Source organism: Vulpes vulpes, chromosome 12 (assembly GCF_048418805.1).
Source record: "Vulpes vulpes isolate BD-2025 chromosome 12, VulVul3, whole genome shotgun sequence".
In the NCBI taxonomy this organism is placed as follows: Eukaryota; Metazoa; Chordata; class Mammalia; order Carnivora; family Canidae; genus Vulpes; species Vulpes vulpes.
Window position 1 is genome coordinate 166,616,442 of NC_132791.1, and position 15,430 is coordinate 166,631,871.

At 46.4% G+C, this 15,430-nt stretch overlaps 1 protein-coding gene across 6 annotated transcripts in view; it reads right to left on the minus strand.

Moving 5' to 3' along the window:
• The window catches only part of BANP (BTG3 associated nuclear protein), a 105,420-nt gene that overhangs the window by 55,037 nt on the left and 34,953 nt on the right, over positions 1-15,430 (minus strand). For 3 of the 6 annotated variants that reach the window (XM_026004965.2, XM_026004963.2, XM_072731369.1), the window contains 2 exons: positions 1,955-2,071; positions 218-393 (listed from right to left, as the gene is read on the minus strand). In XM_026004965.2, coding sequence (XP_025860750.1) covers positions 218-393; positions 1,955-2,071 — 293 coding nt within the window. The remainder of the gene's footprint in view (positions 1-217; positions 394-1,954; positions 2,072-15,430) is intronic. The other 3 variants (XM_026004967.2, XM_026004966.2, XM_072731370.1) reach the window with 1 other exon arrangement.

Below are 15,430 nucleotides of genomic sequence, written 5' to 3' on the forward strand. Positions count from 1 at the left end.
CACCAAGACCAGACTGCACGCTGCCAGCCCGGGGACAAGACCCCAATTCAAAATTTGAAGTACAGTTTCCACCAGGCATGGATTGGTTGTGAGCCATCATCAAGTTGAAACACTGTGAGGCTGACCGCTTTGCTTTCCTCCGCGGCAAACACACAGAACAGGACAGAAGCCGTACCTACCGCCTCTCAGGCAAAGGAAAGAAGCTTTGCGGGCGCACCTTCTGAGTTGAGGGTGATGAGGGTGACGTTGTTGCCAATGTTCTGACTTCCCGACTGTCCACAGTTGGAAAAGGAGTCGCTGGCCTCGGACCCGCTCTCCCCGTCCTCGTTGTGGCTGTCCTCTTGACCCGGCACCTTCACCACAATGGTGTTCTGTCGTCGCCCGGGCACCGCGCTGAGCGGGAAACAAAAACACCAGCCAATGTTGTGAGCGTGCCATGAGCAACAAGCAGACACTAGCACTGAGGCACTGCCATGTTCTTCTCACCTTCATTTATCAGAGACTCTAACTGCGCATGGAGCAGCAGCTCACAAGTCTCCCCATACGGCTCTCCCTACCAAGATTAACAGCAACTGAGCAGCACGAAATAGTCTGGGGTTGGAAAGAAACCGTATGAAATTGCAAAGTTTACAATCATGTTTGTATCACAAGAGAAAAAAATCACAACCCACTGTGACTCAAGGCCTAGAATGCAACTCTGATCACAGAGGTGATCCTGCAAAACGTGGACATTTGAGTAACTTTTGAGGCTATGCAAAGGAAAGACTGGATTAAGAGAAAGTGAACCTGGACACTTTTCACTGATCCAATCCACTCCCTACTTAGACCTACCAGCTACCAGAAGCAACTAGACTCTGTTAATGGCCATTATCACTCCCAACTATTCCCACCAACAAAATCCACTGAAATGGATCTAAAAAGCCAGCCAAGAACTTCCTAAGGGACAGTTTCACCACGCTAAGGGGTCCTGATATGGGGCTATAAGATACTGCCAGGAAAATAGGACATAAGTCACCAGTTCCAAAAAAGGCCCAAAGCATCTGTATTTATTGCCTGGAGACACGCTACGCAGCTCTTCCAAAACCGCCTCAACAACATCCCTTCACGGGCACTAGTGGGCACAAAGAAAGTGGAAGAAATGCCACCTCCCTGCTTACAGAGACAAAACATGCTTCCTATCCTGGCTGTGCCATGGGGAGGGGGCTCCACCTTCTGGACTCGATTCACAGCAGCCTGCTCATAAGCTGCCCTGGCTCCTAATCACTCGGGGTCAGCCCCTGGCACGCCCGACCCTGTGTCTCACCACTGGCAAGAGCTCCCTGGCCCCCAAGCATCTAGCCAGGCCTTCTCCCGCCCCCCAGCGCAGCAGGCCGCGGCACTATGGGGCCCTCAGGAGTGGCTAGAACAACAAAGGGCACAGGACACAGCTGGGGGAGGAACGATCTGCAGACAGGACCCAGAGAAGAGGCCAAATGGAGCTCTGTGAACACACAGAGGGGAGCCACAAGCAGAGTGGCCCTCTCGGGGCACGTTACCAGGCCACGCTGGGCCCAGAGCCCTATACAGGGGCACCCGCGGTGGCCTCCACCATCGCATGATGCCTTTTGTGCACTCCCGTGTCTGACCAAGGCTGCATTTACAAAGTCTCAAGAGAAAAAGGTGGGAGGAAAAAAATTGTCACCCTGAAGGGCCTCCATCACTTAGCAGACTAAGGCCGTGCGTTGGCCTGACACGCTGCTAGACAGACAGGTGAGAACACGTGGTGGTCAGGGAGGGGGACGCAGCAGAGCCGTCTCCCCGGCCGAGTCACCCCCCTGTGGCGGGCGCAGCACCGCCCCCTGACCACACAGAACCGTGGGCCGTGCCCCGCGCGGAACGTCGACTGGTCCTGGGGGGACTCATCGCGGTGGCAGTGGCAGTGAGAGGTGCTGGGGTTGGTGTGGTGGCTACTGACTTGCTAATGATATTTTCCAGGGAATCCGGCGCCCTGTTGCTCAAGGGGTCGTCCATCTTGGCTACAGTGGCGGTCTGCCGATCACTGTTGAGTATTACTGTGGTCTGGGGGACGACGCTACGGAACAAAAGAATCACAAAGAAAAAAGAAGACCTTAACACAACAACATTCATTTGAAGAGCACATAAGAGTCATTCAATACAGTCAGCTCCCAATGACCTGCACTAGGGGAGGGGGGCCCCCGCGGGGCTCACGCGGCATTTACAGTTGACACTGGGCAGGGAGTGGCCGGGATGGGGCTTTCTTTCTCCTTTCCCTCTGCTTGCTTTCTTCCTAGGAGAGAGTTTACCGACCCTCGACCCTCGCTGCTGGTAGTCCCAGGTGGGCGGAGAAAGGAACACGGACACCCTCATACAGAAGACAGCAGGGGTCCCGGGGTCTTCTGCAGTTAGTAGGGTTTCTGAAGTCGGGTGTTTGCATGAAACACAGCTTGACGTTGTTACTCACTCCACCCCTACGTGACAAATCAAGGCTTTCATAACCACCATGCTTGTCCACCTCATTCCAGAACGTTACTTAGCTCTGGAAGGACAGGGGCAAATGTGACAGGAAGACTGCAGGCAAAACCACACGTTTATCACCTCGTGTTCTACTAGGGGGGTGCACCAACCACAAAGGGCCTCGGGTCTCTGAAGGAACATGATTACGTGAAGGAATAGAGCCCCCATCTGGAGGCCTTCCTAGAGGCGGCACGGTATGGTCAAATAAGTAGTGGCCAACAGCTTATCTCAAGGCACGTACTCCTGGAGATGCTCAGTCATTAAGCTTCTGGCCAGTGGTGCTATGGCCATAGGAAATTTGAGCATGCTGTGTCATGAGGTGGCCGGGAGCACTGGGAATGCATGGGAATACCATGCATGGACTGGTATTCCCATGGAATGCATGGGAATCTGACCTGAGAAGGTGTCATTCTTGAATTTCACAACTCTGGGAAAAGATTTCATAGAACCAAAAGCACATATGAAAATGGAGCCCTGTGTCACAGGCACACAGCTGTTAAGTGCCCCCTCCCAAAATGAGAGACACAAACAGTGCCATTCCATGCCCAAGTACATCACAGGACCATGGGGTGGTTTTCTAAAATAAAAGCAAAATCAACTCCATTTCATTCCAATGTAGTATTTTTTCAGGGATTCTACTTGTTCTTTGGTGATAGCGAAAGTAACCCACCAAATCCCTGCAGCCTATCCACAGGGCAGGCATCGCAAGTGGCCTGGGTGACCTCAGCTTGGTACTGTGGTCACACACAGGCTTTCAAGATTTCAGGTCTCACGTATCACAACAGGAGATGACAGGTTTGCACGCATTTGGTATTTTCGTGAAGTATATTCCAAGGAACCCTGCTGTCCCCCAGGGTCCCACATGTGCCTCTCCACCTCTCTCCCTCCATGAGCAGCTAAGCGGAGCCACCCTGGGGCTTACAGGGTCCCCTAATGGGACTCCACCCAGATGGCAGCACATGAGCGGGTTCAGAAGTCCCAAAGGAAACAGACTGAAACTTACTCATGGCACCATCTAGCAAAATTGTTTGACTAAATATACCTTCTCTCCCTAACAGTTCTCATTAAGGTCAAAGAAGTAACATTCTTAAGCAACAAACTTCAATGTAAACAGGTAGCCCTAGAGGTCCACCAAGATGCCCAGGGTGTTCCTGGGCATGGACAGCTCTCAGCAGCGCATCATCCGAATTCCCACACTGCATGCTCCTTCCTAACAATGTTTTCCCCTTGAAAGAGCACCTGGTTGGTCTCTGTTCCCTCTCCCAAAGCCCCTTTCCCACCTTAAAAGAAAATGACCTATCCCTGCAAATGCACAGATGTGCACTGTCCATCCGGAATATCAGCACCCCAGGGGACACCAGGCTGGGCGTGAGAAAGCCATAGAGACACCTCCATCGACCAACGAAGCACCCCAGAGCATGTGAATGCTTTAGCATTCTCTGCTTTCAATAAAACCGAAAGAGGACCTACTGGCCTTTTCAGCTCAGAGGTCATCAAAAATCATTTTTGACAGCAGCTTACAAAGACCTTTGACACAACCTGAGGAGCTGAGAGGTACTTCTCCTCCCACGTAGTTATTTCTGTGAACAAGGTTTCTCAGCATTTAAAACCTTAAAAACACTGGAAGCAGGAACAGGGCTGAACCTTGTCTTACTTTAAGTGATAAGTCATGATCACTGGAGGATTCAAAAATTAGCCAAAACAAAAGCCCCATCCATCTCAAGACCGCATTCACAACACTGGATTATTAAGAATTAGTCATACACATATTCTGTTTTATTCAACTGTGTACTAATGACTGTCAGGAGAACTCAATCCAAAAGACCCTTTTAAGGCTTGGAGCCTGTGGCAATAGGAAGTACATTTTTCAGCTCCAATTTGTGTTCCCGTTGCACAGGGAGGGGATGAGATGGGAATGAACTGTCAAAAAGCAAAGGAATAAGGTGAAATTCAACGGTGGAAAGCTCATTCGTGGGGTACTTTTAAGCAGATGATGGTATTTAGACTATAATGCAAACATCTGAGAAAGCAATAAATCAACATTACAATGTGCCAGAAATTACACCCTTCTGACTAATCAAATGCATTTATATCAACCTCAAATTGTATTAAAAAAATTTCGTTTTTCAAAAATTAAGGAACATCCATGTCACATTAATAAGATGAAATAGTCATCTAAAGGTTGCTATGGGAAAACTGGTACAATAGTATAAGTGTGTTTTGCCTAGGCTGAATTACACTCTCCAATTATTCAATCAGGCACTAATCTGCACATGCTATGAAGCAATTATTCTGCAGGGGTAATTAAAAGTCCTATCCTAGGTGAGCCTGGCCTGATTAGGTGGGAGGTTTAGGCTCTCTTTCCCGGTCTTGGAGACACCAACTGGCTCCTTCCTCTGATCCTGCTCTCCCCTTCCTGCCCTGGACTGGAAACATGCTTGGCTGCCCTCACAACCGTGTGAGCCAACTCCAAGTAACAAACCCTCACCGGGTGTACTGTGGCCGTCCCTCCTCTCCTATCACACACACAGGAATGTGTCCCCTCCCAGTTCTGCTTTGAAATCACTATAGAAATAATACATAAAGTCCCATGTCCCCAGGGGTGGCATCCTATAACACCTGTCATACAGCGCAGCATCAAAAACAGGATTTCACCCTGGACTACTTCTGTTAATGAGTCTACAGTCCTTACTCAGATTTCATGAGTTCTGCATGCCTCCTGTATGCATGTGTGGTTCTGGGTGGATTGACCCCATGTGTAGACCTGTGTTGCTGCCAAGGAGCAGTCTCGTGCTGCCCCCTTAGAAAAACCCACCCTCCCAGACTCATCCCTGTCCCCCAACAACTGCTAACCTGCTCTCACCTATGGTTCTTACACTTCGGCAAGGTTAGGGATGTGGAATCACACATCTCATGACCTTCAAGACTGGCTTCTGTGCTCAGCAGAATCCCCAAGATCTTGCTAGCACCCACCTTCAGTTTCACTGGCGTTGCTGCCGAGGACTTTCCTACCGCACAGAGCTTTATTTACGGGCAGCCCAGGCTTTTTAATCTTTAACACCAGAAGGGCACATGGGGTATTCACAGGTTTGGGTTATTACAACTGATGCTGCCATGGACATTCATGCAGAGGTTGTGAACACACGTTTTCAATTCTCCGGGCTAAACACCCAGGAATGGGACTGCTGGGCCATACAGTAAGTCCTGCCAGACTTTTCCAGAGCAGCTGCCCCATTTTACATTCCCACCAGCCGTGGATGAGAGACCCAGTTTCTCCACATCCTCGCCAGCATGTGGTGGTGTTACTATTTCTCATTTCATCATTCTGACCGATGTGGAGCCACACGCTGTGTGGTTTGGACTTACGTGCCTTTCCCTGATGACTAATGATCATGTGCTCACTTGCCATCCAAATCTCCTCTTGGGCAACCTATCTGTTCACATTTCCTGCCCACTCTCTAACTGGGCTGCTCTCCTGCAGGTGAGCAAGCCATCCATCACTGTCAGGTGTATGGTGTGCAAGCCTTCCCCCCACCCCGTATGTAGCCTGTTTCCTTCATCCTCCTCATCGGTCTCTAAAGGAGCCTAAGTTCAGCATTTTCATCACTGTTTTCATGGGCAGTGCATTCAGTATCAAGTCTCCTACAGCTGCATCGGCAAGTCTCACAGCTTTGCACTGACACCTATGCTCCATTTCAAATTAATTTCTGTTCCAGGTATGATATGACACCAAGGGTCCTTTCTCTCATTCTGCTGCGGATGTCCAAGCCCTGGCTCCAGGTGTTCAGGGGCTGCACTTCCCCCACTCACTGGCCTCTGCACTTGTCAAAGCTCAGTGGGCCTAGTTCTAGGCTCTCTATGATGTTCCTTCCACTCATCTCTCATCTTGTTTTCTAAAAACGATATGCTCAATTCACTCTTTAGCAACCTTAAATCATGTCCTATACCTTTAATTATATGTTTGCCATTTTGCTTTTTCAGTTCCTATTAAATAAAAACCAAAATTAGGGATCCCTGGGTGGCGCAGCGGTTTGGCGCCTGCCTTTGGCCCAGGGCGCGATCCTGGAGACTCGGGATCGAATCCCACATCGGGCTCCCGGTGCATGGAGCCTGCTTCTCCCTCTGCCTGTGTCTCTGCCTCTCTCTCTCTCACTGTGACTATCATAAATAAATAAAAAAAAAATAAAAAAAAACCAAAATTAAGGAAAAATGGGAAAGACTAGCTTCACAGACTATCCTAATTGTTTTAATTCTAAGATATGCTAATTACCCATCATACACTCTCACATAAAAATGGTATCATTCAGAAGTAAGAGCTACTCTGTGATGTGGCCCAGTGACCTGTGACTAAGGGCCACAAGAACCACTCCCTCTCTATGGACAGTGAGTATGGGGCCTCCAGTGACCCCCCAGGGGCAGCCAAAGGACAACACCGCCCCCAGGGCTCCTGGTGGTAGGGACACACTCAATCCTCGAAGCGTGCCTTACCTTCCCTGTGCAGACGAGCAGCCCACCGCTCAGTAAGGCTAATGTAATAACCTGCCCAAGCTCACACAGCCAAGTTCGATTTGAGCTCGAATCCTCCAGAGACTAACAACCAACACCAACAAAGCAACAGTCCATAGCCCACTACTTTCTGAACATCAGACTTTCCTGGGGGATCCAGGGGCCACCCCCAGAGAGCTCAAGGCTTTTGTTTTTTAACCATTTTCCCTGGTGATTCTGATGGGTGTCCCTGGTTTCAAACAACAAACAAAATCACACACATATTCAACCCTGTGTAAGAGGCACAAATCCACTCCATTCGCTGTTTCCCCACAATGCTATTACGTGGCTCACTTCCTACAGCTTAACTTGTAATGTGGCCATCCCCCACACAAGCAATCTGTCCGTTTCTCAAGGAGGTACTCCGGCTACTTAGGTGAGTGCACAGTACAGGCAACCCTGCATGTTTGACACATGAATAAATTCAACAATAAGCCCCATGACTGTTCAGTGCTCTGGCTCTTGCCTCTAGCTAGATTCCTTGATCTCATGCTGCTGGGCCACGTGCTCAAAGAGACCAAGAGTCAAGAGCCAGGACAGAAACCCAACAAAACGACACCCAAAGGACAGCCTAGGGCGCTGCAATCCACTCAGGGTGACCATGAGGCCTGGATGGTATTAGACCCTCAGTGAACAAGAAGCCTTAACAGGATTAATCTCTTAAACCTCACAGGGGTGTTGAGGGTCAAAGTACACCAAGCGCTTATAGGCAGGACCTCAAGGACCGTGATCCTTACATCTTATTTTATTCTCACTGTACTGAGGAGACCGGAGCTTGGCAAGGGTATGAATGTGCCCAAGGTCTCCCACTTATGGGTAATAGAGCCTGTCATGCTCCTTGTCACCTGTTAGCCAAAACCAGAAAGGATCCGATGTCAATCACTGCCAACACTTACCCCTTCAGGGTTGGGTGTTGAAACTATTTTATTTTGATGGATTTAAAACAAGACCTCTTCAGCTGTCAGAGGCATCATGCTAACATTTTCCAAGGTACACTTACAACGTGGTCTGTTTCAGGAAACTGCTTGGTGACCATGTTAGAGGTACCTGTACTAGAATTTAGAACACAAATGGTTCTGTCCCCTTTGTCCATCACTCACATAAAACAGGACTACCATTTGCATATATGTCAAGGGGCTCTGTTGAAGACTATGCAAAAATTAACAAACCACAAAAACAGAAGACCTAAATATTTTCTTGAAAAATGATGGATTTAAACTATTTTTCACAAGTCAGTATTTTCCACTTTTTATTACAAAAAAATAGAAAAGAAGCTGGTTTGACACAGAGAGCTTTAGGACCACACCATGGTCAATGCAGGCAGGGACCCAGGGTGGAGGAAGGGCAGGGGCACCCAGGACAAAACCCAGCCGACACAAGAGGAGCTCAGCATATGACGTGCAGAGTGCCCAGCAAGAAACACACAGATCTTGGGCAAAGAGAAGACGACAAATTACATCAAGTCAGGTGAACCCAGAGTTTTCAACAGTTATTTGGAAGAGCTTCATGTCAGATCTCTGTAAGCTTAAAGAACTTGATAGAAATTCTAACTGAATTAGCTAACTCCTCACACAGATTTCAGGGGCGCATAACTGGATTCTGAATGTACACATGTACATGCAGACAAACATGTGTGCATGCATACACCCAAACCTACATTGTGTCCTAACACAAGAACCCCTTCAACATGGATGACAAGAGAGCTTAAGGCTTGCAGCCAACTCCATCCTAGTGAAACAGCACGCTGACTGGAGTTTGAAGCTGTTGTGAGCTCAGAGGGGACAAGCAGCCATCAACCTGCCAGTCTGCCACGGATATGGTGGGGCAAGGGGTTGACTTCCTCCCCACCCAAGAATTCCGGTGCACTGGGAGTACCCAGGAGAACGCCTCTTAAGCTCCTCTGCAGCATGGGGCGCCCCTGGAAAGTCAGGTTCATATGAGCAGCATAAGCGGTCTGTCCTTGCTTCCAGGTCCTAATGACCAAAGGAAACATCCACTGGCACTGCCTGCTTTTACTCCACACTAGTGTTCATCCAGGAAATAAGAAGCCAACTGCCAGCAAGTCTGATTAATCATCAACAGAGGCATGCCCGTGGATGTTCAGCAAACCAACTTTCGTGGCTGGGGTGACGCAGATACCCTTCATCAGCCGCAAGGCAGGAAAGAAAGGCCACAACTGTGTTCTCGGCCTCAACCTCACCTTATGCAGGCAGGGGCTAAGAACATGACCATCCTAGGAGAAACTAACCTTCCAGACACACATTTAAATAACTTAAAATACTCACAGCAAGTGCCTCTGAATGTTATGAGAGTTCAGTGAAGTGACAGCCCTGCTCCCGGCAGAGAAGAAATGCCCCACCCTCAGGATGCTCCCAGTTGCCATGTGTACTAACCCGAACCTGGCAGGGACCTTGATGACAAGGTCTTCTCACAGCGCTGGCTAATTTACCATGCCTCCCTCTCTCCACCCGTGTGAGGCAGGCAGCTCAGGTATGGCTTCTATTCACACACTGATATCCAGCTTTGTGTTTCATGGCTGGGGGAGGAGGAATCCTGCCAGAACATCGGAAAAACATATGGAAACTTTTCTGCCTCCCTCCCCCCTACACCGAAGTCTCTCTGCACCACACTCTGCTGACAGCTGATCCTTTTGCAATTCAAAGTAACATTTGTGAAGTTCAGTTGGGTAAAGCTGATATAATACAAATTTTTTATAGAAAAAATCTCAATTAACAAAAGAGAGCTAGCAAAAATCTCAAGTAATTCCACTTTCTATTCATAAGAAAACAGGTTTGCAGATTCTTCTGAAACTCCACAGATATGCATACGTTCCCTAAGCACATATACTCTCTTACCAGCTTTCACAAATGTACTCCGGAATGGCACACAGGAACCTGGGTCATACAAACATTATATGGTTGCATTCATTCGAGGAATATAAAAAATAAAAAATAGTGAAAAGGATTAAAGAGGAAAGGAGAGAAAGTGAGTAGGAAATATCAGAGAGGGTGATAGAACATGAGAGACTCCTAACTCTGGGAACGAACAAGGGGTAATGGAAGGGGAGGTGGGCGGGGGGAAGGGGTGACTGGGTAATGGGCACTGAGGGAGGCACTTGACAGGATGAGCACTGGGTGTTATACTGTATGTTGGCAAATCAAACTCCAATAAAAAAAAATACAAAAAATAATAATAAAGGAGATGTCCTTCCCCCCCCCAAAAAGAAACTCATAATACACTATGTTAATTAATTTAATTTACATTTTTAAAAAGCTCATGTATTGTAAATGCTTTTTAAATAAAGTTGGATATTGTTGTTTAGTTTTTTCAATAAAGTTATATTTTGAAAAAAAAAAAAAAAGAGGAATCTGGGTCATAATAAAACATACCATGTGCAGTGCATTGTCCTTACAAACACTGAACTATTCACCAGGGGAGCACTAGCAGGGGAGCAACCCTTACTTACACAGTAACTGAGGTCTCTAAGCCCCAGAGAGGCAAGAGGGCTACTCCCCTACCTTCCACATAGGGTGGTTCCATTCCTGGAAGCCACGATGCAGTCAGGCTACATTCCCAGGTCCCCATGAAGCAAACAGAGCCCTGAGACAGGTGTTCACGGATGGGAGGTAAACGGGAGCAAGGCTCCATTTCTAGAAACAGGATGTGCCAACCTGCAACTGTCATCCCACAGATTCAGAGGATCCTATATCACAGCAGCTCGTGCCCCCAACATATACACAAAGCATTCAAATGAAATACTCACTGAAATTTGTTTTACAGGGTTTAGTTCCATTCTTTGCAGGTTAAAGATTAAAGTCATAAAAAACAGGACTCAAAACAATATTCTTGGGGATAAGGATAAATTAGCATTAAAAATTTACTTCAAAAAATTATTTCCAATATCTAATGAGATGAGCAAGATACAGTAAAAAACCAACTCCTCCAAAATAACCAAGTGCAACAGAGAAATGAGGATAGCCAAACACAACAAATTTCAACCACTAGCAGCTTAAGAGAGAAGATTCTGGAGCAGATAGACCCTGGAGGGGTCGAGTTCTAATCCCAAAGAAGTCATGTTATATGGTGACAAAATCCTCTGGATGCACGCTCACAGTCCCAGATCAGAAGAGCACCTTGGTTAGGAATGCATATTCTTTCTTCTCCCTTGCAAGGAGCTACAGAAATGACTACCAAGAAAAAAAGTAGGAAGGGAAAAACTGAACAAGAGGGACTCCTGGGTGGAGCAGGTACTCTGTAACCACACAGAGGGCGTGGGGTTGCAGGTGACCACAGCAGTGAGACCTAGCACCCAGACCCCGGCCGGCCTCTAATGCCATCTTCCAATAAAGAAGAAATGACAGACTCTAGGGCTGGTACAGGGAGCATGCAAGCTGAGCCTGGAGCATCTTATGGCACTAGGAAGGAAGGAAGTGCTCAAGACAAACAAAAACCCCAAAATGATGGGGGAGGGGCATGTCAAAGGACAAAGGGGCCACCTAAGAGCACTCCCAATGGCCAAAGCTGGAACATCTGAGCAACAAAATATAGGAGTATTGGATTCTAACCCAAAGTATACAATAAATATCCCTGAGTCAACACTGATATACATAAGTAAATGGTTCAATCAATAAAAGGGGAAGAAGAGACAAATCTGTGCAGAAGCACAACAATATATCCAGGAGGTAGAGCATGACACCACCACCACCACCACCCTGCCACCAAAGCTGGGGCTGAGCTCATGATGTCCTTCCCAAGAGCACGGGATGGCAGTGGGTGGAACTTGACAGCAGAGAAATCTAAAGACTGTCACCTCAGCCCACTGACATAGGGCAACAGAGGCTGGTCATGGGGACAGCATGTGCCCTCAGTGAGGTGTAATCAAAGAGGCACATCACCTCTGAGGTCATCCTCTCAAACCCCACAATCCCAGTCCAATCATGAGAAAAGCACCAGATGAATCCCAATCAAGGGACATTCTACAAAAGACCTGACCAGCACTCCTCACAGTTGTAACAACCAGGAAAGTCTATAAGACCATCGTAGACCAGAGGAGCCCAAGGACACAGGGCAACTAAATGTCCTGTGGACCTACCCACAGCACGATGACACTATGAAAAGCATTATGCTAGTAAATTCCAGAATTTAGATGTAAAAAAAAATCCCTCAAGAATACAAATTAAACAATACTGACTCAAGAAGTTCCACATTTAAAAAAAAAAACTGAATTCATAAATATCTGGCAAAGTGGATCAAACATTTAAGGAAAAAATAAAACATCCTATAGAAACATTTTCAGGGGCACCTGAGTGGTGAAGTTGGTTGAGTGTCTGACTCCTGATTTCTGCTCAGGTCGTGATCTCAGGGTCCCAGGATCCAGCCCCATGTCAGGCTCCTCACTGGGTGTGGAGTCTGCTTGGGATCCTCTCTCTTTCTCTCTCCTCCCGCCCCTCCCGCTACCACTGGCAACAAAGACAGTTCAAGAAAAAAAAACAACAGACTAACATCCCCTATATAAAGGGAGATGCAAAAACCCTTAACTACATATTAGCAAATCAATCCAAAAATACATAAAAAAGCATAATATACACTATGACCATCAGGCCTATTGTGACAGAAATGCAGTGTAACTCACTCTTAACAATATAACCAAGAAGAAAAGCCACACGACAGTCTCAAGGAGATAAAGAGCACGTGAAAATTCAATGCCTGCTCACGATTAAAAAAAAAAAAACAAACCATGATATCAAGAATAGGATTTCTTCAATCAGATAAAGAACAAAAGATTTACAGTTAACACCACACTTAATGGTGAAAGATTGGATGCTTTCATGCAAAGATCAGAAATAAGGTAAAAATACAAAAAAGTACGCACTGAAATAGGAGATCCTAGCCACCAAAGTAAGAAAGGGTAGAGAAATCTGATGAGAAATAAAACTTTCTTTATGTTAAAAAAAAAAAAAAAAAAAGTATGACCACATACATTCCACTTGCTTTTAAATTCTACATAAAAGCTACATAACAAGTGAATTTAGAAACAGTGCATGATAAAGGTCGGTCGTCAAAAACCTACTGTACGCCTACATGCTAGCAATAAACAACTGAAAACTGGGATTTAAAATACAGTACCATCGGGCAGCCCCGGTGGCGCAGCGGTTTAGCGCCGCCTGCAGCCCGGGGCATGATCCTGGAGACCCTGGATCAAGTCCCACATCAGGCTCTGCATGGAGCCTGCTTCTCCCTCTGCCTTTGTCTCTGCCTCTCTCTCTCTCTCTGCATCTCTATGAATGAATGAATGAATAAATAAATAAATAAATCTTTAAAAAAAATAAATAAAATAAAATAAAATAAAATAAAATAAAATAAAATAAAATAAAATAAAATAAAATAAAATAAAATACAGTACCATCAACAACAGCATCTACAATTAGGGTATACTTAGAGAAAAATTTAACAAGATAGGAGTAAGAGCTGCACACTAAAACCGAGACATTAGAGACCTGTGTAAGGGGAGAAGACATCATGGTGGTAAGGTGGCAATTCTCTCCATATTGATCCACAGACCCCAATCAATGAGGTATGAGTTATTCTAACACTAGAGAAGTACTCCAAATCCTGAGAACAGGCATGATCTATGAAAACGTTTGGCCGTGTGTTTCTTTTCTTTTTTTATTTTTTTTATTTTATTTTATTTTTTTTTTATGATAGAGAGAGAGAGAGAGAGAGAGAGAGGCAGAGACACAGGCAGAGGGAGAAGCAGGCTCCATGCACCGGGAGCCTGACGTGGGATTCGATCCCGGGTCCCCAGGATCGTGCCCTGGGCCAAAGGCAGGCGCCAAACTGCTGCGCCACCCAGGGATCCCTGGCCGTGTGTTTCTTATCTGCTTTGGTTATCAGATTGTATCTGAGTCATCAGACTATGCTAAGGATTCCACAAATAATATATGCATAAGCTGTGTGTTTTCCTTGGCTCATATTTAGCCCTGTCACGCACAGGTATCGTGATTAGGTCACTACGAGTGTGCAGCTGTGTAGGTAGTGGGAAAGAGAAACCTATGTATAGAAATTAAGTAGAAACATCAAAAATTCAAAATTTGTAAACAAGTCCATCATGGCTGAGACCAAACCTTTTCTTCACCATTCAAACAGCCTCATCTGGAGTTTGTCACATTCCCAAACCTACTAAATGCTACCCTGCTGATTAGAAAGGTCAACGGCCCAGAGTAGAGACACTCTGAACACAGATGTCTGCTAGTGCCCCAACGAGCACGAGAGACATGTTCAGAAGAGGACCCCCTCTACCCACAAGCCACAAGGGCCCCAATAGACTTTCCACAAATATCCATCAACACTGAAAACAAAAGGCCCTCTGGGAAATAAAGACTCAGCAACCAGCAGAGCAGAGGGAATTTAAATAATTCTTGATCAAATGTTTCAGTTCTCTGTGGGTAATCAGCCTAAAGGAAAATAAAACAGTTTTCCTCCACCATATGTCTTGTATGACATAGCTCTCTAAAGGAAAAGATTTTGAAGAGAAACTACTTTTATGTCTGAGTATTATAAAGAGTCCACTGACTTACCGCAACTGTTTTAAAACTGTAGAAACAGAGGTGCCTGGGTGGCTCAGCTGGTTAAGTATCTGCCTTCGGCTCAGGTCATAATTTCAGGGTCTTGGGATCAAGCCCCGCGTCGGGGTCCCTGCTCAACGGGGAGCCTGCTTCTCCCTCTCCCTCTGCCCCAACCCCTGCTCATGCTCTATGTGTGTCTCTCTCTCTAACAAATAAAATCTTTAAAAATAAATAAATAAAATTGTAGAAACACACTAAAACTCTAAAACAAAAATTAAGTTTTTAAAAATAAACTGTTGTAGGGCAATTATATCTCAATAAAAATAAACCATTTGTACACAAAAATATAAAAACATACTGCTTTTAAAAGAAACACACAAAGTAAGAAACACAAGCATTTTTCTAATTAGCCAGTACATCCATTAATGAAAACAAATCTGGAACACCCAGGTCTGTGTTGCTGTCTGACCCATCCCTACAAGACACCGCTGGACAAGCAGGTACCCTGTCCCGTGAGCTGGGCACTGCTTGGCACAGTCCTGCCAGCCTTCGAGCAGCCATCCACAGGGGCAGAGCCACACTCAGCCACGTCCTGCTCACTGCACTCTCTTCCAATAGCTGTGTCTAGCTTCAAAGAAGTGCCAAGGAGGAATTTCTATACCCATCTATGTAAGCATCCCTGTCCATACACCTGATCCCTCCAGTCCACACTGTAAGACAGAAAAGTCCCTGAGAGGATGAGCCTCCGTACAGGGACTGCACAGCTTGTGATGGGGCTCTCCAGCCATCTGCCACTTTCAGCACCA